We start from the raw sequence: 26720 nt of genomic DNA on the forward strand, positions 1-26720 counted from the left end.
CACCAACACTGACTAAAGATATTCCATTCTGTTTGTTACTTCCTTCAAACTGGAGAATGTTAAATGATCAAACGTTATTAGATGCAAATGGCTCAAATCCTGAGAATAAAAGAGGCATTTTGTCAGAGGTATCTTCCTCCCCACTGTCGCCAAGTGCTGTCTCAGGTATGTCCTGAGGAGTCAGCTGAATGGTAAGAAGAAGATCCGGGCGTCATCAGGTACCCTGCTGGGATAATAAGCTGGCCAAAGGAAGAGAAATATCAAGATCAGAATGCTTCTGACCATGCATGGAGGGTTTCACCCCAAGTCCAGCACCCTGAGGCTGTATGCTAAGTGGAAAGTAGGAGGCCGGGGAGTAGTGAGTGTCAGTACCACAGTCTCGATTGAGGCAACAAACATCCATGAATACATCAGGAAGATGGCCAGAACCGACCGCATGCTCAGTGAATACCAAAGGCAGCAGAAACCCAAGAAAGAGGAGGAACTATCATGGAAGGACAGGCCCCTGCACGGTATGTACCACCAGCAGATAGAGGAAGTGGCTGACATCTAGAAGTCCTGCCAGTGGCTGGACTGTTAGACAGCACAGGAACAAGCTCTGAGCACAAGATCCATAGAGTCTGGGGTCTATCACACCAGGCAAGACCCCAGGTGCAGGCTGTGTAAAGATGCCCCTGAGACAATCCAGCACATAACAGGGTGCAAGATGCTAGCAGACAGGGCATACATGGAACGCCATAACCAAGTGGCCGGCATAGTATACAGGAATATCTGTGCCGAGTATGGACTGGAAGTCCCAAGATCAAAATGGGAGAAATGGTCGAGAATGGCTGAGCTAAGATCCTGTGGGACTTCCAGATACGGACGGACAAAATAAAATTAAAAGTCTAATAAAATTAGTGTTAATAATTACCAGATTTCTTTGTTTGTTTTAAACCAGCAAGGAGTCATTGCCGATCAGTGAGCCCATCCCAGGATGTCAAATACCGCCATTTAGTTTAGGTTAAGGTTACAAAGCAACTGGCATCCTTCAGCTCATGCCTCCTGTCACAGACATTGTGAGGTCTCCTTCATAATGGCTCAGATTTGGATCTAAACCGAAATCTTCCCCTAAATATAAACTGTTTTAGTGCCTAAATGAAATGGGACAAATGGCCGCCTGCAGGTTCAGTCTTGTGATTTTTCGCTACCATCGGGCCAACAGTGGATACAAAATGAAAGCATCTTAAGATGGTCATTGCTGTAAACTGTTATGTCCCTTTTCATCACTACCTATTCGACTTGACACAACTCGACTAAAAGAGCTACAAATAACATCGAAACTGAATAATAATCCAAATATCACAAACATTAGTTCTAATGTTTAGCAGCAATACAAATAATATTACACAGATTACAAAACACGCAACATTTCATTAATAGTTTACTGTTTGTAACAAAAGTTCAATTAGTGATTTACAGTTTAATGATGGTGTAACTCTAAAGTGTTACTGGATGGATGGCTCTGTTCGTTTCACTTTACAAGCAGAGCCACCATGTGTATAATAACCAATAATAATAATCATAATAATATACCCAGCAGACCAAACTTGCCCACAAAAGTTGCTTTAATTGATTGTTAAAAATAAGTAAGGCTACAGATGCTGCAGACGTACAAGATATTTGTACTGCAAACATGGAGGAGGAGCCCCTGCTGAGTTAATGAAAGCAGTCGCAGAGGGGAGGGATGACACAGCTGTGTGGAGGAGCTCTGCTGAAGGCTCTACAACAAAGTTTCCTCTGTCGTGCTGTGATGGGATGGAGCCGCCCAATCAGTGCCTCCCAGACTTCAGTTTGACTTCATTTCCCACGCTGGAGGTGGAAACTGATGCGTCTGCTGACAGGCAGCAGGGCTTCTGCTTTCAAACACCCCACGCTCACTCCGCTTCAGAGGTGCATAGCTGAGTAAAGTCATACAATAAACAAAAAACCCAAGCCACATTCATGTTTCACACACATATATATATAATCATATATATTCATATTCCATGTACAAAGATACAATCTGAATTGCAAAGGCTCAATCATTGTAAATAAATACTGAAATGGCTAAATTGCAATATAATTACTCTTCTCTCCTGGAGAGAAGACGCACAAACACACACACACACCCTCGCAAAACGAGAACAGGCCTCCGCTATAGTGGTTCAATACAAAGAACAAAACAAAAGTGCAGCGTGCTGACACGCAGGCCAGAGACCGTCTCCAGTGGACATCTGACACACTGCACTCAGTGGGGACAGACATGAAAAAGAAACGTTCATATGGAACATGGCAAACGGGGCTTTGCTGCCAGGCTGCGATATTGCTAATTGACACATATGTTCCAGTTTTGACCTCCTATTAAAAAGAAGAATTTTGGGGGGTGGTTGGGGGGACACGGGGTGATAATCCTCAGTGTGGCTTTTTTATCCTCTCAGTTTTAGGTCCAGCAGCACATTCTCTTTTCCCATACCCTAAAAATATTCCCACATATCAAAGTCTAAAAATAGATCTCATCTATACATTAGGAATTCTGTTAGAAAAACTCACACAGTATCTACATGGAGGCAGACTCACATGCTGCAGAAAGGTGCCATCACTTAAACCAGACACAACTATTGTTTTAGCATGTGGAAAACTTTATATTCTTTAACCTTTGGTAACAATCAGAGCATTGTTTTGAGAAAAAAATTAATACTCTGTTACACTCAAAGCCTTTAAATCAGTCCTCACGCATATCAAAGAGCCAAAGGACTCGACCTCATCCTGGATTCAGTACAAGTCTGTGGTGTGTAAACATAAAGAAAGTCCTTTCTTTAGGTTTATACAGACACAGCAGCTTCTGCTTGTTATGTCATCAAATGTTCTGTGAGTGAGTTAAAATGGTAGCTGCTACTGCAACTCCGTTAGAGCTGCAGTTTGTGCCTCTCATTCATTAACACTGGGTTCAGTCACAGAGCTAAGCATCGGATTTTCAGGAAACACAACAACCCCAACCATGCAGAGTCTAAAGACACGTCCTGGGAGGGGGGAAAAAAATCTCAAAATCAAATTATGTCCCAAGATTCATACAGACGAAGCAGCACTACATGAAGTGCCAGGAAACATTTTCAAGAGGACCATGAATACCTGTGCAAAACGAGACATTTTATAGTTGTTATAGAGCAACATTTGCTGCTGCAAATGCTGCAAACTGCTGCTGCATCTCTAAATTGTGCAGGTGTAACTACAGACACTACAGTAAGACTAATCAAATGCTAGAATTTCACCAAAACCAAAGCAGAAACAGCCTGTACCTCACAGCATGAAATTATTTGTCTGATAAAATTGGAAGGACAAACAGCACAAACATGATGCAGAAGTTCATTTCAGTGACTCGAAATTTGAGAATGTAAAACTCAGCAGCCTGATTGCTCACATTCCTCATTCAGCAGAGTCCAGAATTATAAGTTGCATATTTAAAAAAAACAACAAACAAAGAAACACTGATTGTATGTGTTTGTGTTGAACGGACTAATTAGCTGTACAGGCTTCGAAGTTATTCTCATGGGTGAAGTTGGGAATAATAACATGGAAGTCTGTGGCACCTCTAGTGGCCATTAGAAGAACTACAATCTTTGGTGCTTCCACATGGGCTCTTTTTTTCCAGGGCTCGGTTCTGCAGCGTGGTGCAGATCTGTGGCCTGAATGTAGCGGCAACACACGAGGCACAAACTGGGCTACCATTACTGCAAATTGATTATTAGGATAGATAAACAAAACAGACACAAACCAGCTTGATATGTGGTGTATTGCATTTGACCTAAAGACTTTCAAAAGCAAAGTTATCAAATGAAGGCTTTCCATTTTACACTATTATGTGGCCACTTTCTGTTGTGTCTTCATTGACCGATTTTACATATGCCAAGTCCAGCATGGGCACACAGTAACTGGACTGAATGAAGGGAACCTGGAAATGTCAAATACAACAAATCAAAAGTAATTCTTCTGTCCTCAACAACCGCTTTACATTAAATAATATTAAAAGAGGCATTATAACAGATTACATTTCAAATCCATGAAATTAAAAAGAAAAAGAAAGAAAACAATAATAAAACAACATGCATCAAGGTTAACGTTGAGGAGGAGCTCAGAGCAGTTTTTGCTTGTTTTACTCTTTCTGTCCAGGACTGAGGAAGAAAAGAAAGTGCTGATTAAACTCGTAGAGAAGCCTCGCCCACCTCGACGACTCCGTGGTTTGAGAGAAAAGGCAAATCAGGCCTCGAGAGCTCAGTCCTGAGTCACCTGCCAAACGATAAGGTGGCTGCGCTCGGCTTTAGGCTGAAGTTTGATGGGGGCGTCCTCCGCCTCCTCCATCTCTCCGTCCTCATCGCCTGCAGACACACAAGTCGTCATGTTCTCCTCTACAACCACTGCGCCGTTACCGCCTGGTCTGTAAGCACGTCATGCAATAAACTCACCCATTCTGAAGTCGATGTAGCCTTCGCCTCCGCTCATCACCAGCATACACTTAGTTCCTTCCTGAGTTGTGGCATCTGCCGCCTTGTCGCCAGCTGCTTCTCCTGCACACGATGCAGATGCAGCTGCGTGACCTGAAAGCACAGAGGGACAAACTCCAGATCGCATCTGCTCAGCCACTTTTTTCTAGTTTTCACATTTAGCCCTTGTTAATTACCAGAATTACACCCAGTCAGATTTCAGCTCACTAGTTAGTCAGCTGTTTGAGAATGACAGGAACTATAACGAAGCATTGCCTTCCCTTTATTACTAGTCAATAAAGGACCGAGTTGTTGTGCTAAAGCATTGGATTTTATGCCTACTCAGTTTTAATGCAGAGTTAAGAAACAAACACGAGCAAGGACCGAAAGCCGAGGTTTGCATCACTTGTTTTGTCATCATTTAATTAGTGCTGTCAGCGTTAATCTCGTTAAAATGACGTTAACGCCATAACTGCATTAACCCGGCAAATCTCCGTTAGCAAGTTAGCGCGGATCGCCCCGTGCGTGGGGCTTCACGGAGCGAACGCGTTAATGAGTTAACCGCGCTAACACGTTGTTGACAGACTGGCTGCGGTCCGTAATGTGAACTTGAACTTGAAGGGAGGCCCCTCAAAGAAAGAGCCGCAGGTGTCGTCACTGGCAGCCGCGACGCGGTAAGGGCCCTTCTGCCTTATGTTTGGGAGGGATCTAGAGTCCTTTCACTTTTCCTCATTGAATCTTTACAATCTCATACCACAATACTTTCATTTGTTAGATTTTAATGATTAAACTCCCTATATTTTGCTTTTTTCTATATTCTGTAACTATTTTATTGTATCTTTTTCCATCAGGTTTCTGGTCCCTCCTGGTTGTTAGCAGGCTAGATGAGATATATTATCTCCTTGGTCAGTTCTGGGTGTATCCTACTCTGTGAAGTGGAGATTTACTTATTAATTTTCCAGTTTTGGGGGATTAGTTGACTTGCCGCTCTTTCCTCTAACCAAGAACAGCTTTGGAGAAAATGTAACTCTGCAGTAAATAAAGACTGCCGTAATATCACATGTCTATTTAACAACGATTTGACACCATTAATCACATTGTTCAACTAAACTAAACCCTCAGGTTGTGAGTGGTTTAGAGCAGAGGATTTGGGCTTCTGCAGTTTGTTTAGTCCATTTCTGCTTGCTCACCTGGAACAGCTGTGAAGAACTTGACAGCATCACGGTGACCATGGAAAGAGAGCTGAGCGTGAGCCATGGAGCAGTATGGAACAAACGTCCCTGCTGTGACTTTGTCGCCACTGTCGTCACCATAAACACGGACTGCACTTCCTGGTTGGTTACCTGCTGCCTTGGTAACCTTGCTGGCTGCTAATGATCGAGCAGGAGTGAATCAACTATTAAGCAACATAATGTCATTACTACACTGCAACAGCTCATTCAGAGATCACACATAAAGGCAGCAACACATACAGAACAAATAAGCATAACCAAAGTCTCAACTAAGAGGTTAGAAAAGAACTAAACAGATCCAGCTCAGACTCACCCTCCGTCAGAGGAATGGAGATGATAACGCCATTGCCAGTTCCGATCCACAGACGGTTACACGACACCATCAGAGCCGTGATTCTGACAAATGAGAAGCCCAGTTTGCCCGTGCCTGGAACACAGACAAAACTTTTATCTCTGCATTTTCAAAACATGCTGCTGTTGTCAGGACGGACGATTGTAGAACTGACCCAACATTTTGCTGACATAGGGCTCGATGTCGACATCCTGGAGGTGCTGGTAGGTGTGAGCGTGGAACAGCCTGAGGGTGGAGTCGAGTCTGATGGACACCCAGATACCGTCGCCGTCCCAGGCCAGCAGACGTACCTGACTGTCCTTACGAGGGTGGGCATCAAATGATTTCTGCAGTGTACAAAGACATTAGCAGTTTAGACATGAAGCAAAGGGAAGATTTCTGAAGTGCTAATCATTACCACGAGGTTACTGTACCTCTATCTTCATGGCTTTAGGTTGCACCACATAGATCTTGTTCCTGAAGCCACACCACACCTTATCATGCACTACTGTCATGCAGCGGATGGAGTGGTGAGGCCTCCCCAAGTCTAACAGATGGTAGTTTGTCAGGTCCCACTGTCCATCTTACAAAATAAACTCAAGTTAGACAGCTGGATAATGTGTACACACGTTAAAGAAGGAAGTGGCAACAGCTCAACTCTCTCACCTACACCTCTGTGGAAAATGGCTAACGTGCCATCAGAGAGGCCGACTAGCACACGCCCTTTCACGTGTCTGTGGGAGGAAATGTGTGAGAATTACATGTTTAAACAGGCAAATAGGAAGGAAATAAACTCCAGCTGCCACCTGTCTGAATGCACTTACACTATGCCGAGCACAGAGTCCTTCAGCTTTATAGAGTGAAGACACTTCTTCCACTGAGCCACGGAGGAGTGCACGTACACACTGGAATCACAGCAGGTGCATCGATTTAGACAGAGGGTTTTTTTTCTGTTTTTAAATTCAGTCACTTACAAAAGTGCTGAGTGAAAGAAAAATGAAAAAAATCTCACTATCCATTCTGTGCGCCCAGCCACATAGTGGGAAGAACACTGCTCATTTTCTGAGCCTCTTCTCTCATCAGGTCCTGCTCCTCTGCGCTGGGGTTCAAGCTCACGCCATCCTTCAGCAGATCGCTCTCCCTGCTCGTCAGAGAACACAGTAAATACAGTGTTTACATCAGACGTCTGCACTGGGACACTTTAATCTTATGTGTTTGGACCCGAGTGTCCAAGAAGGACTGATTGTGTGTGTTTGTTGTACTTCAAAAGAGCAAAAAGTCAGTTATCGTCGTTATGCTTGATCACCAAAAGGACAAAGTTTTCTAAATGAGTCCTGTTTGTCGTCTGTCACTGTGAGTCTTAAACTTAAAAAGTGAGTGGATTAGTCACGCCGCTTCAATCAAAAGGAGACAAATAAAAATCTTGGACTGATTTTACCAACTTTCTTTTCAAGGAATAATGGATTAAATGCTTCACTGCGATGCACTGGGGATTAAGATACAGGACTGAGCAAAAGTCTCAAATCGTCCCACATTTCTTTCCCTTTTGCTCTCAAAAAGCAGCCAGATTTCAAAGGGTCCGGAGCAATAATTCTCCAAGTTTGCTGAAGATCTTTCAAAGTTCTTCTTTGCACATTAGCTGATTAACAAAGGAATAAAGTGCGTGCCGGATATGCAGCCATTAAACATGCAGATCAGACAGTATATAATTCAGTATAGATCACGTTTCAAGGTAAAAGGCACACAGTCGATGAGTGATGCAGAAACAGAGCCTGACCTGAAGCTCTGATGCACTGCAGTAATCGTTCACTAATGTTTACATGCAGCTCACGATACAGTAAATGGTTTACAGCAAGCTATTGTTGCTGCTCTGTGGTTTGTTTATGGCTCTGAAACAAAGTGAAGCTTTTATTAGCAAGACTGGATCACAACACCACTTTGCCTCTTGATGTTACCTCTGAGAGTAGTTGGCTGGCGTCTCTACTTTGTGCTGTGCTCCCAGTGGATCTGTGAAGACGTGCTCAGTGTAGATTTCCCGCAGGCTTTCTCGTTGGTCAGCAGATTCTGCACTGGTCTCTGTCGCCTCTGTGGCTTCTTCCGCTGGTCTGGATTCTGGGGAAACCAATCATGCAGAAGCACAGTAGTTTTATTTTTGCAAATGTATCAGAAGAAGACTCCTTTGCAGTGATCCCGAAAGCTCTTACCGGCTTCTCCATCTTTTCCTGCTGTCTGAGGAACAGCTGTTACTCCCTCAGCTTCACAGCCCACCACTGTGATGCCTCCCAGCACGCTGTCGCCACCTGTTGAGCTGGTACTGGTTGCTGAAGAGTTGCCATCTCCCACCGGTCCCACCTCAGAGTTTGGAGGCACTTCTTCTCCAGCTGGGTAGTCTGTCTCTCTCGCACCTGAAGAAAATTAATAGAGAAATCGTGCTGTTCTTTATAACTGATGTGCGTTTTCTGCAGGCCAGTGAATGCCAAGTGAGTTATCTCCACAAAAAGGACAAAAGAAAAAACGTCTCCAACTGTGGGATACAAATACACTGATTAACTGACCTGGCACGCTTGCGATGCAGAGGATGTGAGAGTTACAAACAAAGAAGCCCTCCAGGATGTTCCCAGGCTGGTTGGCATCAATGACGACAGCTTTAGTAGTAGACTTGGTGGTGGTGCAAATCCACACGAGTGACGACAACTCCTCCTGGTGCCGCTGCTCTTTCTGCTGGTCCTGGATCCACAAAAACAGAGAAGCGGAAAATAAATTACTTATTAACAAACCTTTAGTTTCCAAAAGACAACAGCAAGACCCATCGGAATTCAAATAAAGATTAATTTGAACAAAGTTACTTTAATAGAATCAAAGAATAAAAAAAATACAAATTTGGAAATCAGCATTTTAGGTCAAAGATCACATCAAAGTGTGTGCGTATGTACCCTGAGTTCTTGATCCAGCTTATCCAGACTGCTCTGAGATCCAACCTTCTTTTTCGGGCTCTCTGGTCCTGACACGTCACTATAAAACACACTGGCCCCGACTATTGAACCTCCATCTCTGGTTTTACCTCCAGAAAGATTCACACAGGTAGCACACCACAGCTGAAGCACAGACACACAGATACAGCAGTCAGACATATGAATAATAAGCTAATAATTTACACCACACTACTGAGACAAAAGTCTCAAAATGCTCATATTTCCTGTTGTGAACCAAATCTTTAAAACCTTCATAGAAGCATCTTTCTCATCTAGCGGTCTGAGGAAGACAGGAACAGGTAGACTCTTCATCTTGCTCTCTGCCTGACCACCGTTAGCCTGAAAAGCCAAACACACAAACAGTCACTGCATTTAACGCTTTGTTCTAGTGTGAACTTCCCTTTGGTACAATTAATATTCTCCTTTCCTTACTTTGTACTTCTTAGGGAGGCTCCAGCCGTACGCCTGCAGTCTGCCATCCTCCTTCTGGACGTGGGCTTTGACCTGCTGGTATTGAGCCCTCTTCTGTTCTCGCCTGGATACCACACTATCAGCTGGCGCTCTGCGGGACAAAAGAGCCGCTATTAACTCGACTCCATGTTGCATTTCCCCATCTCTCTTCTGCGCTAAACTTTGCTCCTCTTCCCCTGCTTCATACGGCCACAGCCACTGAATGAAGTTCAGAGACAGCGGACAAGAAAAGTTATGAGAAATTATTGAACTCATAGATGACTAAAGGCTAAATAAAAGAAAAGAACATTTTTCATTGATTATTTTTCTTTTTTCCTCTTCAACTGAAGATTTGCCTTCTTTCATGTCAGTAGCCACTATACTACCGCCTCAGCTCCTCTACACAGTTTATGGTTGACTAAAGAAAGGTGACTACAGATCAGGGCATCCGCTTCTCACAACAAACATGCAAACTAAGTCAGACTGAGGTGCAGGTAGGCTGCTATGATTTTGAGCGAGGTACAGGAAACTGCTGAAACACTGATGACTTACTCGTTGATTTAATTACTGATTTGTTGTCCATTGTGTCTTCCTGCACATTCTCAACTTGTCTCACTTCTCCTCAACTCACATGTGTTTCTGTGGCTGCACTGACCAGAGCTCAAATCTTGACAGCCTAAATGTTTAATTTATCAAATGTGTGTTGAAGGGCAGCGAGGTGACGCGGTGGTTAGCAGTGCTGCTTCACAGCAAGAAGGTTCTGGGTTCAGCACCACGTGGCCAGAGCCTTTCTTGCATGTTCTCCTCATGTTCGTGTGGGTTCTTTCCGGGTACTCTGGTTTCCTCCCACAGTCCATAGACATGCAGTTAGTGGGGTTGGGTTAACTGGTGATTCTAAATTAACCATAAGTGTGAATGTGAGTGTGAATGATCGTCTGTCTTTATGTGTTAGCCCTGCGACAGACTGGCGACCTGTCCAGGGTCTACCCCGCCTCTCGCCCTACGACAGCTGGGATAGGCAACCCTGAAGTGGAAGACCATGGATGAATGGAACATTTGAAGTGGGATTTTTATTTCCTAGTGTAAAAGTTCAATAGCAACGCTAAAACAAGCTGAATACTTTTGGACACTTGGATCAAAGAATTTATCACTGAAGAAAATATTTGGAAAAATTAACAATGAATATGAGTGGGATGTTTGTGATCTTTGGTCAGTGCTCCAAAAGTAATCTCAGGAAACACGACTAACAGTGTGTGTGTTTTCTGACTTACTCCTCATTGAGGAAGTCAAAGGCTTTGCTCTTGTCACTGGGCAGCTGCTGCAGGGTGCTGCTCTTCTTCTTGACGGACGGCTGAATCTGAGAGGTGGGTGCGTTGTACTTGACGTTTACTGGGGCCTCCGCTGCCGGCTTCTTGGCTCCTCCGCCCGACGAGCTGAACAAACGGCTGAAACTGGAGGTGTAAGGGCAGGGAAGTGGAAAGGGAAAAAGGGGGGAAGGAGGGAAACAAAGCAAACAGACAAACATATAGAGGGGCGGACACAAAAGCAGTAGCTCCAGCAACACAGGTAGGGTTTAAGAATAAAAAAGGTTCCTCTCCCAGTGCCAACACGCCATGCTAGCTTTCATTCAAACCAGGGAATTAATTCGTCTTCTAAACAGAAAAGCATCAGAGCACCTGTAAATCCAGAATGCTGGAGAGCAGGGAGTGCGGGGTTAATACTGAGCACCGACTAGGATGTTAGTCAACACAGAGCAGAACAGGCCTGACCAAAAACAACTTCACATTCCCACAACTCCTCTACAGTAAGCAAACAAGCTTTTTAGCTATCTACATGCAGTGATACATTTTTACCATTTTTCTAATTAACATAAGAAAATATCTGTCAATTAAAGTGGACCAATTATGCTTTTCCTTAGTGTATATATGATATATATAATTAATGAATGTGCAAGCAAATCCTCTGAGGCTGAAGCTGAGGCCTCCCACTGCTCTAAATTCTTCCTTTCAGACTGTTTTCTTTTCTACTTTTGGACTTTTGTCAGAGAGACTGGAAAACCCTAATATGGTCATCTCTGGAAAACTGCCCACTGTGAGCACACCAGCTCCAACTGCTATTTATATCCTTTGTCTGTAAGGGACAGCCAATCAGGAGAAAGCTGGCTTAAATGGATGGAGAAGGGAGCTAAAAGTGCTCGTTACACACAGTGGCACAGTACCAGATAAATAAGAATCGCTTTAAACTGTAAATCATGCAAAGCTACTTTAATTTTTTATTTTTTAAATGTGGTGTTAGATTCTATTAAATCTATTATATCTTTAACTGTTTCAACCAAAACACTCCACCCATATTTCTGAGTTCCCTCCCCACTCTACACCAACCCTCCCAACACACCTCCTGCACACAGACGTCACAACATCAGGCAGAATAGAGGGACACACAGGAAAAAGGCAGAGATGCACATTTGTCAGATACGGTTTTATAAGTGCAGTTATTCCAGTCCCAAAGAACTGCTTCAAATAGTGCCCAGCCTCAAACCAAACTCAATCCTTATGGACTCTAACAAAGGAGAAGAACAGCAGCCTCGGAAGCTTCTGAGGTTGATTTTTACAACCAGTTTTAAAACGTAATCAAGAATCTACGACTGGTCTGAGAACTGAAAGCAGAGGCACTGCTCTCTGGATTCCTCTCCTCTGTTAGGGGTTTGTTATAAGATGAGAGCTTCAATGGTCAGTTATGTTTATCATGTCAGATTTACCTACATCCTGGAGAAACCATTCAAACATGGAATACAGAAGAAGAGCAATAAATATCAACAATCATGGTAGTCGTGATTTAAGTCCTCAAGTTAAAAAAAACCAAAAAGATAAAAACACTTGAGCTTACAACTGCCAGAGGCTGGACTTCTTTTTCTCTGGAAGAGTTGGGTTCTCCTTTGAAGCCCTGAAAGAAAAAAAACAAACAAAAAATTCTAACAATTTCTAACAAACTTTCTGTCTTAGCATATATTTTACTGTGTGCAGAAGAACATTTATATATGGACTCAGATGATCATGTTACCGGATCATCTCCGTCCATCTGACGGCCTCCTGCAGCTCCATGAGTCTCTCCTTGTACTGGTTCCTCTCCATCAGCACTCTGGCCATCTCCACCCTGGTGAAGCGCTTCCTCTGTGCTGTAGGCACATCACTCTGCAGGCAGGAGACCAATCTTTACTTAAAGATAACCGATACTTATAGCAAGTCAAATACCTCGACATTCTACGCTGCTCAGACTTGTATACGAATGCAACAAGCAGAAATAACAAGCGCCAAGGACTCACATCATCCTCATTGTCATTCTTGACCTTCTGTTTGGCTTCGTCCAGCTCTGCTCGAACTCTGCGACAGAGTAACAAAGTACGCACTCAGTCTGTCAGAACTGTAAAAGTGCAGACCCTCGACTGGTGGGCAATTCATTTATACATTGTGTTTTGAAGCAGACTCACTTTTTAAGTTCTTCCTCTAATTCTTTGTTTTTTTCCTCCAGTTTGGTCTTAGCATGTGTGACAGCATTCAGCTCTCCTTGCAGTACCTCCTTCTCACACGACAGCTCATCCACACGAGATATCAGGTCATTCTTCACCACATTCAAAGCATTTCTGAAAAGTAATACATATGCAGAAAAACACACAATCTGCTGTAATATCAATTTTAAACACAAGGGGGCACCATTACTCTGTTCCTCAATATTGGTTATTTCTATATTCATTTATCCATAAACTGACCAATTTTAACTCTGTGGTAAAAGTCTATCAAGTAGAGTCAAAAAATGCCCAGCTGGTTATTTTAAAGGTGGAAACATGACTCCACCCATCAGCCATTTTTAAAATGAAGTAAAGTGGAATTTATGGTCCCGCATACGTGTCCATCCGTATACTCTTTTCGGTTGGAGAGAGTGCAGGAGAGAGATCCTGACTGCCGCTGGAAGGCAGATGATGAATCATGTATGCATCTGTCAAATGCTAACTGGTGCCAAAGTAGAGCAGGGAGTAATAGCACAGTTCATCGGGAATGGGAGAAACACGTACCTCAAAGATCCAAAAATAAAGCATGAAAAGCAGAGACAGTGGCTGCAGAGGACGATTTTCATTGTTTTTAACACTTTCAGCTGTTGCTCTGCTGCTGTTTCACTTCAGTGCTTTGCATGTTACAACTCCGCTCTTTTTTGCAGGTGGCTCACGGACCAACAATAACACGAGCAAGAAAAGCCCACAGACCAGCTGTAACCAAACCATAACTCACTGCAGACAGACAGGCGGACAGCGAACACACTCTCTGCATGACCATAAATTCATCTGCAGCCACATTGTGCCTCCTGGTGCACGCACAGTGACATATTGGACCACAGATTTATTAACAGCTTGTGACAAAATAAGACCCTCTTATGTCTTTAGAAATAAATAAATACTTATCTGGCTTTAACTAGCGAGGCACAGTGTCAGTTTATGACATGTCTGTACTCACTGGTGTCAGAAGCTGTGAGTACAAAAGGTCCAAACTGTGGGCTGTAACTGAGTCCTCACACTGTATTATAACTGCACTGTTGTAGGCTCATTAGTGCTTCTAAATTAACCGCAGGTTTTGAGTGTGAGTGATTGTCTGTCTGCAGACAACCACAGCGGCTCACCTGTCCAGGCGCCTCTCGCCCTGTGGCAGCTGGCAGGTTTGCAGCACTCTGGGATACACTTATTTCTGCTGCTCTTAATAGTCTGCATTGGTTACCATTGAAATAAAATACTTGTGTACTAAACTGGCACAGCTTGAACAGCTCGCCTCCAAAACTTTTCAGTGATTACTCACTTGGTCTCTAGCAGCTGGGTGTTCTCATGGATAAGGTGTTCAACTTCTCGCCCCATACCTGAAAATGATCAGAGACCGATATTAAATCAAAATATCAATCAAAATCTTACTGACACCTATTTTTTTTTTATTCTATATTGTTTAGTATTTTTAAGTTCTTACATGTGTATGTCTATCCTACACACTAACTCTCTCAGTCTTACCTAAAAAGTTGTAGTCTGAGAGTCATGCAAAGGGGAATAAGAAAGCGCTTTATGAGACTCTGCAAGTAGGTTAAGTGCTCTCGTTTTAACACGTCTAATTTATAACATCACGGCTCTTCACAGCACAGCAGAGGCACTATAATTTACTCAGCCTATCCAGGAAAGAAACGTCACAGAGGGGACACATTATACACACAAATGAGGAAATCGATGAGCTAGTTAATAGAGAGAGAAATTCACTGACACACACCAGAAAACTCATCTGTATAGATGATAATGCCCGACAGCCAAAGAAAAGACAATTCAGAGAATACGAGAGGAGGGTAAAATTGGTAGTAAAATTAAAGACTGAGGCTACATCGTTACTCCTGACAGAGTGAGACTTCTTACCCAGCAGGTCAGCTCCTTCATCCACATCTCCTATGAGGTCATTTCCTGCAGACGACAGCTCCTCAAACAGAGAGTCGGTGTTGCGGTTGAATGCTAGATTCTCTACGCCACCTTTAGTTGGTGTGCTGAAAGGACAGGTGGGACACAGAGGAAAGGGAGAAAAGGATTATTATCATGAAGAAGAATGCGTGATTTTGCAATACTTTAGCACTTTTATCAGCAATAAAGCGGACTGATAAGGTGAGGCTCATTAGGTTACAATGAATATGATGGACATGAGTGTAATTGTATATATATATTTTAATAGTTATGTAAAAGCTCACAGATAAACTGATGAATACATATAACTTCATATTATTCATTGATAAACATAATTATTGCTTATGCTCTTAGGTTACTGCTGTACCTTGTTCCTCTGCAGCCAGCGAGGTCCATGTCCAGCTCAGGGGTGGACTCTATGATAGCCTGCACCTCAGACTTCTCCAGGCTATCTGCTCCATCTATAACCAGCACAGATTTAATACTGGCACAGTCTTAACTGAGAACAATTACAAGGGAGTGCAGTCATGTTACCGCAACAGAGAAGCTGTGATAAGAGAAGCACTGACCATCCTCTTTAAGAGGTGTAGTATCAGACTCAGGACCCTTCTGCTGTCCTTCCTGCACCGCTGCTATGTTCTTATTGCTCTCTGGCTTTCCACTGCTCCGGTCCAGGTTTTTGTTGTGGCCATCTGAAGTTTCCTGGTCCTTTAAGGGGGTGTCCACAGACTCCATGGCAACATCAGAAGCAGACCCTCTCCCAAGACTAGACATGGGACTCATGCCAGTGGAACCACCATCAAAAGGAGACAGTGGTGTGGTGGACTGAGAATTATTGCTGTAGTTAGATGTGGGGGTGTTTGATTTAGAGGCACCCCCCAGCGAGGGAGTGGTGGATTTGGACCCTCCATCTTGTAAAGACACAGGTGTTCCGTTTTTAGAGACGCTTCCCTGGTTGGTTTGCGTGTTGGACCTGGAACTCCCACAGTTCAGTTGGGACAGTTCATCCTTAAGGTGAAGGAGGAAAACAGCAATCAGAAGATACGAGGTAGCAAAAAATAAAACTATGAGCCTCAGGAAGTCTTTAAAACTTTAAAATTCACTCCTTATCAATTGTAAAAAGTAGGTTATGTGCACCTCACTGCATTCATAACAAAGCCAAGCAAAGTTCACATAAAAATGACTGTCATTCAATTGTAGTTCCACTAGGACATCATCAGTAAGGAGAATCTACATTTCCTCCATTCAAACAGAACATTATGTGTTAACCATGTTAAAATGGGAACATTTTACCATGCAGCTAAACACACGGATACACACAAAAACCCAACCCAGAATGCAACATGCTAAACAAACCCTTTATTCAATTAAAGCTAAAATATTACAAAACCATAGATGAACAAGGCATCAAATAGTGTCTAAAAAACAAGAAGAGTAAGATTATGGAGTGGCCGAGCCAGTTTCCAGACCTCAATCCTGCCATAAAAATCTGTGGACGGAGCTGAAGCTTCGAGTCGCCAAGCAGCAGATTTAAAGAGTTTCTGTAAAGACGAGTGGGCCAAACTCGTTACGGAGATGTGCGAAAACCTGGTGACCAACTACAAGAAATGTCTTACTGTTCAAAGTGCACGCCAAACAGGATTTCTCCACCAAGTACTGTCATGTTTTGCTTTGGGATTAAATACTTATTTCACTTAATGACATGCAAATCTTTTTATGACTTGTGTAATTTGATTTTGGGGTTTGTTTGTTTTTTATTTGTGGTTCATGTTCTCTCTCTTTCTCACGCTCCATTAAAATGAAATTAACAGAAAAACAGACTGTTCATTACTTTAAGTGAACATACTTACAAATTCAGCAGGATAGCAAATAATTATTTCCCCCACTGTACTTCACTAGGCTTGTACTGCAAATACGCCAAACTACTTTTTTCCTCTGTATTATGACTGTGCTCCAAGTGTCGTTGAAACTACTCCATCCTGCAGTTTTCATCATCTTGTTTGATGTCATCTTTACTAAAAACCAAAAATGTATCTCAATGACAGAAAACACATTTTTATTTTGGCACAAGCTGCTCGAGCTTTCCAGTCGAAACTGTGCCCGACATGGGCAGGATTATTCCGATATAAGAAATAAGAAACGTCACTTTTGACTGATTTTCAGTTACTTATCTGACCTCACCTCCGACAGGCTTCAGTTTACACTGTATATTCCGCTACAAGGCATTTTTTGCTGCTGTAATTACTAAAAGTCTATAAAGGACATCAATCCAAGTTTAGTGGATGCCGCATGTAGTTATCTGCTAATTAACTGGATCACTTGATTACCAGCTTCTTGATCAGTTTTCTAGGATCCTCAATGCCAGGAGTGGTGCACTGTTACAGGTCTGGTGCAGAGTCCATTCCGCCTCAAAGAATCATTCCACATTTAAACAGGTTTAAGTTTCCCTCAATCTGGGATGCAGGCCCCAAACAGCTCAACTTCACAAATCTTTTAAAATGTCATTAAACCTGAATTATTGTTTCTAGTTCATTTAATAAAAGAGGCAAAGAGGCACTTCCCCTTCTGATACTGCTAAAACACTCTGTTGCTAGGCAAGCATCGTGCATTATCACTGGGACAAAGTATTTTTAGTTTTTAGCATGAGCAAATATTAAAACACACAAACACACACAGTGCAAAACCTACAAACCACCTAAGACAGGTGGTTTGCAGGCACAGAACTACATTAGCCTGGTGGATGCACAGGCTATAGTTTCTACCTGGTCCTGATCAACATCCACATTGGGAACATTCTGTGGTGAACTTTCACCTTCCACTGTGACTGGAGAAAACAGTTCTTCAAGCTGAGAAACATTGGAAATGAATTATTCACTAAACACACTATGTAGTTTTACTGCTATATAGTGGCCACGCTAATGTGAAACCACTCTAAGGAAGATGAAAAGCTCAAAAGCCAACAACAGGAAAAGTGTGGGAAAGGCCTGAACTTATGAAACATAGCAGTGAGTCCTGTTCAAGGCTTCCTTTGGCAGTAAAGGTCACCGCTTTGCCGAAATCTCTCTATAAAAGTCAATCAAATCAAAACTTTCAAGTATTACGTTCGTCCTCTAAAGTTCACGAGCACTTAGCAGAGGCATTTCGATTTTCTAAGCCTCAATTGTTTTGATCCTCTAATGCCGGAGACCTCTATCCCATAAATAGGACAGTGCTGATGCAAAAGAATCAATCAGGACAATAACGCCATCATCCAGATCCCTCTGTCATCTTGACAAACACAAAAGGAATAAAGAGGCGTTCGCAGACAGTATTAGAGAATTAAATTATATCCATGCTACAGTTTCCTCTAACATAATCCCTCTTCCCTCTCCGAGTCCACCTATTCTCCTCCCTCTGCACCGGTGGGAGTATTTCCTTTTAGGTTACTTGTCTGCACAATGGCGTCACTCCATTGTTGCTATAGTTACACTGTACAGCCAATTGGGGGAGAACAGTGCTCAACTGTTGCCTGTGGCTCTTTCCTAAGCTTCCAAAAAAACATCTGCACACAAACACATACAAGCTGCTGAACGCGGCGGGAGAATGGGATCATTAACTAAATCTTCTGAAAAGGTCAACTAAGAGGACCAAACACAAAGGCGCTGCTGTGCAGCTGGACTAAGAGTGAAGTGTAAAACCGTGTCATTGTGTAAAAGCTAAGTTGGAAAAAGGATACACTGGGATATACCAGCATTGCAAAACTTTGATAACTGAATGTTATTTCACTTTCACACTCTTAAAATGTCCTCTTGACCCAGTACTAGTGTAATAACTACAAATGAATACTTATTAGATGCTCATAAATATTCATGATGGAGCTTTGCTGGAAGCATGGTTACCAACAGCAACAATGTGAAGACACACTGTCCTTTCTACCCTCCCCTGAGGTTAAAGGCAGGCCCCCGAATGGTACCACTTTCCCTGTTTCCTGGGCTCCACGCCACCCCATCTCGCTCTCTCTCGCACGCGCTGTTAAAAATTCTGGGCACACTGAACAACCCTTTCTCTCTAGATGGAAATGTAGTCTTTCTTTGGTGTTTCTGCTGGCACTGGATGCTTTCGATTTAGCTTCACAAACTCTTAAGCGAACACGAGATGATGTCATGGATCTGATCCGTGGGAAGCTTGCTAACTTTACACTTTGGAATTGTTGATATGAAGAGAAGTCTTTCTTTGGAATGAATTAACAGTGCAAACAGTGACCTGCCTACGTCATACCTTGAGGCTGGTGTTAGACCGTGGATGGCTAAGGTTGTTGAATCTCCATGGTTCAGATGGGGTGTCCACGGGTTCTCTGTGGAGGTCAGGGGTCATGCCTTCAGCTGCAGGAAGTTGGAACAGGCCCATGGAGACTGGACGCTCCTTCCTGGAGACGGAGAGACGCAGAAAGAGGGATAACTCAAACGTGATGAGAACAACTTAGGAAGGAGTGAACGATTTTCTAAGGGGCTGGTCTGTTAATGTTTTACAATTAGCCATGCCAACGTTAAAAATCCCAACTGAAAATGTGAAAATCATCCAAACACTTTCATTAAAACACTGAAACAAGATGTAAATGAATAATTTCCTTCAATACATAAAAGGTAGAAAAGATGTTCAGAATAAAAAAAAAATTAAAGGAATGAGACATATTTTTCAAATACCAGCAGTTTGTTTTTATTTGTTCAAATACTAAATATTTAAACAAAGCCTTTCATAGTAGAAAATGAAAGCTCTTTATTTCTTACTGGAAATTAACTGCTGCAGCATACCTACCTACATATGTCCTCAGAGACTTATGTGAGCTGGTCTCTGAGGTCAATCTTTAGCTACGTCCACATTAATCATTTTAATTGTCAAAGGCATAACCTTTGCACAAAAACAATAGTGCCGCATTATCGGAACAATAAAACTCCGGGTCTACGTTTTAGTCTCGCTGCTCAGCATGTGAGGCTTTAAAAACAAAGCCACATACACTGACGTTAGCTGCCACATGGGTACTGTGGGTCACTCCCACAGACTGTATAAAAAAAAATCTTCCGAGTTTAAAAAGTAAAGTGTTTTAAGCCTGCATTCTTTCTACTGACCACAACAGCAACACCTGCAGTTACAAATATACTTCCAAGCTCTACAGAAAGGCCATTGGTCATTCCCATAGCAAAGAATTATCCATGCACACGTTTGTCTTGGCAATCACAAGTTGTAAGCTAATAATTATTTAGTAGTTGGTCTTAAACTACAGCATTAATTAATTAAAACTAAAATTCTGACCTGATTATAGTGCTCATAAAGAAAAAGGTGAAGGTATCACTAAAGTTAACAACTTATCCCAAGAATATTATTCCCTTGGCAAGTGACTGACAAGGTCTGTATGATAGATAGAGGATTTTACGCTTTGTGCAAATCCACCTTGAATTGGCTTAGTAAGTTCATCATGACTGAATTTGATAAGCTCCATGAATATCTATACCAAATTTTACAATGTTTAATCCATTAGTTGCTGAGATATTGTAGTCACATTGCTAGCAGAGCTAAAGATTACATTTATTTTGCAGCAGAGGTCTTAATTAAAAAGGAACCACAGAAAAATGCAGGACGTGTACATTAATGAGTGTAGTTTATGTGATACTATACAAACCATGGGTTCTTACTGAATTTAATCCTTTTTGTTCTGTTTTGTTAAACAGTTACTGTTATACTCCCCCAAAAAATCTTCCATTTAATTTGATCTTGCTAAATTAAATGGACATTTTCCAGTGCAGTGAAAGCAGATCATCATGATGTAATCAGTTAGACAAAACAACACAAAGTGTGTGACAAAACTGAATGGGGATTTCACAGAGAGGTGTTGTAGCAAAGACTCCCTTGGCACTGAAGTGGTGGGAGGAGAAAAATAACTTGTTGCCTCATAAACTCAATTAGCTCCCAACTACTAGGCTCAGGCAAGTCACACAAAACCAACTTTACCAGCCTCTATCAGAGAAAAGGTGCATTTTGTGATCTGTGTTATTAATGTACAGCTTAGGAAGAAATCATCTTCAGCTTCAATAAATAAACTCTGGCAGCTCAGCTGCCTGGAAGTGATGCACACAAACTTTGACAACAACTGTAACACAGCGTTCTCCACTGCATCGAGCTAATACACACAAGCAGCTTTTCACACTACAGTGACCAAAAAAAACAACTGTTGTAGAGTGAAGAGAACAATGGCTGCCATGGGGAATAAAGCAGCCGGCAAGCAGCGATTAAAAGCAGCCCTAAAAAAACAATAGACACAGCAGTCACACGCAGGCCCACTGATGGTGAGCGGCACTCGTTTTTGTTTTTTGAAACATAACAGGGGGAAAAATATATTTTACATGTTAAGCTTACCAGCGCCAGTTTTCAGTTTTACTTTCAAAAGATGGTTATTATCAACCGGTACACCCACCAAAACCACCAATTTCAAAAGTGAAATTGGGAAAGATGATTTAGTCAAGATATGACTCATGCCACTCACATCCCTCTCTCTCTTTTGACCTACTTTTAGAGTGCAGTCTGATAGTGTCAGACAAACGCACCCACATGGCAGCAACACTACAAGGTTTCAAAGACTCTGTAACTGCAATTACTGATTTCACATAACTACGCAACTCACATAACACAAACAAACATATTTTGTACCTGCTGGGTCTGGGTAAGGAGGGTAAGGAAGGCAGGGCAGGTAAGCCTCCGGTAGAAACAGAGTAGTGAACCAGCAGCAGCACTGATAGAGAGACTAGCACAGCAGAATTGATGACCACCGCTCCCCCTACAAAGCCAAAAACAAACAGCAGCATACACCCGGGGCTCATGGCCCCCCCCAAATCATGGCCGCTCGCCGGAGACAGGTAACCGCACTCTGCTGTTTTCGGTTTTACTACTGCGGGTACATCTACGGCAGAAGTCAAAGATGTTGTATCCTCCTAGGTCAAAGTCCCCAATGAGTGCAGAGCTGTGGGCTCTGCAGCTCAGTGCTGAGGCACCAAGAGACAGTGGGAGCAGGTCAGAAGCGCAGCAATGTGTCAGCAACAATCACAACAACAGTAATCCTGGTGGCTTCAGCACCAGTCAGAGATTAGAGCAGCGCGGCAGATGATCCGGAGCAGAGAGAGACTGGTAGCTTCAGCTCTCGTTTCACTGTACTCCACTGGAAGGTGATTGTTTTTCTTGCTCCTTTCCTCTTCCTATCCTCTGCCGAGATGCCACACGGCAGCCACTGTGCAGTCTAGAACACTCTGACGCTTTCCCTCTCTCCGTGCGATAGCACCCACTACCACCCCTCCCTCTCAGTCTCTCTCTCCATCTCCCTCTCCCTTTTGGATGCTGAGGCAGCTCGTTCCATATGCCTCTTCTCAGGCTGCAGCTTACTGGCTGCATAATGAGGAGACTGATCAAAACGAGCGCGCGCGCGTGTGTGTGTGTGTGTGTGAGTGTGTGAGAGAGAGTGCGTGCATCTGCATGCGAGGGTGTGAGTGAGAAACTGCATTCACTGAATGCATCAGGTATCTAATGTTAAATTTTGTCAACAGTAAAAAATGCTGGACGAAAAAAAAAATATGGGGGGGGGGGGGGGGGCCTTCAGTTTAGCTCAGTGGGTGTTCAGGTGACTACAGGCTGTGTGGCCACAAAGCAGCAGCCCAGGTTTGAGTCCAAAGTTCAAGTCCAAGTTATAATAAAATTAGATTACTACATTTAGATTATATATGTAAGCTCAGTATAGCAATCTGTATGCATCTGTGCCTGGAACGTGTTGCATGTTCAGTTATTTGAGCACAGCCATGTTAGGTTGAGCTAAACGCTAATGTCACAAGGCTAACATGCTTCATGCTGATGTTGTAGGCATCTTATTCTGCTCATTTTCAGCTCAATAGTTTAAGTCCTGGACTCCGCTAGAGCAGCTTTGTGTGATTAGCTCTTCATAATAATCCTTATTGTATATATGCCCCTTCACTTTAAGCCAACTGCTCTCTGATTGGCTGCCCTTTGTAAAGAGAAAGTTTGAACAGGAGGTGGGTGGGGCTTCTGGACAGAGATGTGTGCACGAGCTGCCCAGATTAACCCTTTATCTCTTGAAAAGCTACTAGCTGTAACCTTTGAGGCTCTTTTCTGAAATGAGCAGCCTCTGCCTATGCAGCTACCCTTGATTCTATTCAAATGGTCATCAAAGTTTTTATTGATATACACTGAGGTGTCAAAACCATCATTAAGGGTACAAGTGAGGCTGTCATTTGACAACTTCCCCTGTACTCTTAATGATGAGCACAGTAATATCTGTTGTGTTATAAATAACATCATACAAAGTCAAGAAAAGAGGGAAAAAAACTAATTTAGCGGATAATTTAGCACTCCACCTCCCACAATGGTGGGTCGAAAGTAGTGTTTCAACTTTTATGGCTACACTTTTCAAATTTTGACGCAGATGTTTGTAGATCAAAATGCAAAGCTGGTTATGGAAACACGTCTAATCTGAGGAAATATCTGGACAACCAAACACTTGTCAAAGTTGAATGTACCACATCTGACAGCATGAATGTCAAATTCACAGAAGGACTAAAGGCTAAATTTTGCACTTATTTGAGGATGATGGTGATGATGAAGCTTTTAGAGAGGCAGCGATAGCTTCCAATCCTGTAGCGGGATAAGTTATCACAGGAATTGGACTGTTTACTGCTTGTAAATGTTTTAACTTAACAGTTAACAGCATGGACTCACCATGTTTACAGCATGTTGTAAGTGCAAGGAAGACTCTCTGCTGGGTAAAAAAAAAATCATCTTAAATGTGCAAATTGTTAAGCTGGACCTTACTAACATGAAGCTGTAAAGTTACAGCAGCACAAACTGTGCACTCCCACTGTTTGAGATGATGATGCAGAAAATATAAATGCTGTTGTACTTGGTTCTAAGTCTCTTTTACATCACTGGAATAACAGCGCGCACACACACACACACACACACAATACTTGTCCAATACATAAAATACATTTTACATTTCCACGTCTTTAGTGGGCTGTGTGACTGTAACCTTCACCGTTTTTAATGAATCCAGTTTAAACTCTCATGTACGCCTTTCACCTGAGAAATAAACAGCAGCGCCGAGAACACACTCAGCGTTAAAATAGTAAGCTGCTATTTCACTGCTCATGTTCACTGCTAAACACCAATATTAACTAATCTCAATGACTTCTTGTCTGTTTTGCAACAGTCCTGCTGTGTCGTAATACGGTTATTTTTTTAAAATAGATTTTATAGAAAATGTTAAAAAAAAATAAAAATCACAATTTCATCAGCATCACCTTGTTACAACATGTGTGGCTCGAGTAGGCAACACTCCTAATGATCATTTTGCAGAGTAATAGGAGGCATTCATTGCCCATTTGTGGGTGAGCACGTGCAGAGCCCAAAGCAGAAAGCCCGGGTTAACAGAGAAAGTTGGTAATCATCACCGTGACACCAATTATCTCCTACTGGGATTTTGGGTTTTTTTTTTTAAGCCTGACTGTTTGAACTTCCTTTTTATTACATCCCTGTGGTGAAGAAGGTAAAAAGTTTTCAATAAATAAAAAGTCTCAAATGTGAAATATGGACTCTCAGGTACCTGTGCTGGTTCAGATATTGAAGGTACCCAACTGTCTCCAACTATAATATGAAACAAGAAAAGAAAAGAGGAGAAAAAAAAAAAAAAAAGAAAAACAGTGCGGTTGTCTAACCGTGTCCTGACTGATGTTCCTGTATCTGAGGGCTCTGCTGTCATCGCTGCATGTTGGTGTTTAGTCCGCTCCAGATGCTCCATGTAGCTGTGGATCATCTAAAAGATATACAAGCGAGACGATCGTTAGGACATGAAGTGATCTCACTGATACAAACTGCACTAATGAATATGAAGTGCTTTGGGTCCACAGCTGTGACAGTCAGCCTTACAAAGAACCATGTTGATGCAGTGTGTAGGTGACAGCCTTCATTAGGCTTTCATCTCCCCTGTTCAACATTATTCAGATTAGCAGTTGGCTGCTGAGGCCTCAGAGGTTTATTTGGACATAGAGGCAACAGTTAGTGATAAATAATGAACAACAGACAGGGACAGACTGAAGGCTCAGCAAAAACCTCATTTACAGTCAGATTCTTCATGTTTAAAATCATTCTTTTTCTTCTTTTCCTCAACAATTTGTTGTTACATTTGTTTTTCCATTTAAGACTCAAACTGATTCTTGATGGTCTCCTGAAAAAAAAAAGAAAAGGCTCGACTTTTGATGTGCAGTTACTTATGATCCATTACTTATCACGGTGTTTGAAAACACTCCACTGTGTGGTCACAGGTAAGTCCTCCCCACACATGAATGCACATGAATAACCTTATAAACTTGAATATGCAGGTAAAGAACAGCATATGTTAAATGTACACACAGACATACACATTAGTTCAGTGAAACATTCTGTCATGCTGAGATTATAACCTGTTACTTTTGATGTTTTTTGGGATAATGAGACATATTTAATATCATTACACTGCAAAATAATCTGATCTTAAAAATGACTAAAATACAGAAAACAGCTATCAACCAATCAAATCTTAAGGATATCGAAACCATATGGAGTTTCTTGGCTGCTTATCCCAGCACGTTTTCACTTATTCTTTATTTATATGCTGTGCAAGTTATAAAAATAATAATATTACAGATTTTTTCCCCACAGCTTACTGTAAAAGCATCCATACAAACATCTCCTCACACTCTTACCTCAGTGTGTCTCTGATGAAGGGCATTGTACTCTTTTTTGAGCTCTGCTTCTCTCTCCTCCAATCTGCTAACTGGATAAGAAACAAAGTTCATATAATGAAAACAGGAACAGGACTAGAACCAATTTTACTGAAAATACTGAAAGACTAGACTCTATGAGAGTGGAAAATCCAATGTTTTTACATGTTATGTCACTGAGCATGATACAGTTATCTGCTGCAGTAATATCTCAGAGCCAGAAGAGGGCTGCCATGCACCAACAAAATCCTCCCGAGTGCCACCAAAGAACTGGGGGCAGATGTACCCACAGCTCTGAATACCCAACATCAAGTCCAAAAGGCATCCTTTTTGCTTTTCCACTACTAAAAATAATAATGAAATTAATAAAAATAAAAAAATCATCATCACTCTGAATGTGTATCTCCTGCATGTTGAGTAGCTCAGTTGGATAAAAGACAAATGCTGCTGATTCCAGCTGTTTGTAGTTTTATTTCTTTTTTTTTTTTTGGAGTCTTTCTTCTGAGTTTTTACTACAGGGCTGATCTAACAGCAAATGACACTGTAATCCTTAGAGTTGAGCTTTCAGGCACAGTCACAGTTTAGAAGCTGGAATAAGTTTTCAATGTAACTCATAGAAATTAATAAACTTTACGTATAAGCCTAAATTTAATATTTGATATATCTACTTAAGTGTGTATCAGTGTGCTAACGAAGTAAATGTAGAACTTGACTTTAATTATAAAAATAGATTACCTTTATTAAGAAGGCCGAGTTGTGCGTCAGATGTCGCTAGATCTAAAACCTCATTCATAGACAATATAGTGCAACTACTGTCAGTGTCATGGAGATGAACCTGTTAGCATCATGACTGTTTACACCTTCATATTAAACACAGATTTTAACAGAAAGAGGTCTGCAGTAGCTGTATCCATGTCTGACAAAAGCTAAAGGAACTTCAAGGAATAAGAATGGAAATGATGCATCTTTATAA

General features: G+C 42.1%; 1 protein-coding gene across 6 annotated transcripts in view; it reads right to left on the reverse strand.

The window, feature by feature from the left end:
- Window positions 1-1589: 1589 nt before the first annotated feature.
- Window positions 1590-26720, reverse strand: part of spag9b (sperm associated antigen 9b) — a 38138-nt gene continuing 13007 nt past the window's right edge. The window contains exons 3-30 of one of the 6 annotated variants that reach the window (XM_086302778.1): window positions 25730-25800; window positions 24704-24801; window positions 19215-19362; window positions 15527-15965; window positions 15325-15418; window positions 14919-15043; window positions 14529-14543; window positions 14326-14383; window positions 12972-13124; window positions 12807-12864; window positions 12545-12675; window positions 12371-12427; window positions 10756-10935; window positions 9467-9596; window positions 9284-9373; window positions 8996-9157; window positions 8618-8789; window positions 8267-8467; window positions 8018-8174; window positions 7075-7203; window positions 6887-6967; window positions 6729-6796; window positions 6497-6645; window positions 6238-6409; window positions 6045-6158; window positions 5690-5866; window positions 4482-4613; window positions 1590-4394 (exon numbers count right to left, since the gene is read on the reverse strand). In XM_086302778.1, coding sequence (XP_086158904.1) covers window positions 4291-4394; window positions 4482-4613; window positions 5690-5866; window positions 6045-6158; window positions 6238-6409; window positions 6497-6645; window positions 6729-6796; window positions 6887-6967; window positions 7075-7203; window positions 8018-8174; window positions 8267-8467; window positions 8618-8789; window positions 8996-9157; window positions 9284-9373; window positions 9467-9596; window positions 10756-10935; window positions 12371-12427; window positions 12545-12675; window positions 12807-12864; window positions 12972-13124; window positions 14326-14383; window positions 14529-14543; window positions 14919-15043; window positions 15325-15418; window positions 15527-15965; window positions 19215-19362; window positions 24704-24801; window positions 25730-25800 — 3665 coding nt within the window. In that variant the 3' untranslated portion in view covers window positions 1590-4290. Of the gene's footprint in view, window positions 4395-4481; window positions 4614-5689; window positions 5870-6044; window positions 6159-6237; window positions 6410-6496; window positions 6646-6728; window positions 6797-6886; window positions 6968-7074; window positions 7204-8017; window positions 8175-8266; window positions 8468-8617; window positions 8790-8995; window positions 9158-9283; window positions 9374-9466; window positions 9597-10755; window positions 10938-12369; window positions 12428-12544; window positions 12676-12806; window positions 12865-12971; window positions 13125-14325; window positions 14384-14528; window positions 14544-14918; window positions 15044-15324; window positions 15419-15526; window positions 15966-19214; window positions 19363-21638; window positions 22231-24703; window positions 24802-25729; window positions 25801-26720 lie in introns of those variants that run through there. The other 5 variants (XM_086302773.1, XM_086302772.1, XM_086302777.1 and 2 more) reach the window with 5 other exon arrangements.

The sequence above is a fragment of the Aulonocara sp. 'chitande type north' Nkhata Bay genome, linkage group LG8 (assembly GCF_057382095.1).
Source record: "Aulonocara sp. 'chitande type north' Nkhata Bay isolate Kocher_YH1m ecotype deep benthic linkage group LG8, A_spYH_male_GT1.1, whole genome shotgun sequence".
In the NCBI taxonomy this organism is placed as follows: domain Eukaryota; kingdom Metazoa; phylum Chordata; class Actinopteri; order Cichliformes; family Cichlidae; genus Aulonocara; species Aulonocara sp. 'chitande type north' Nkhata Bay.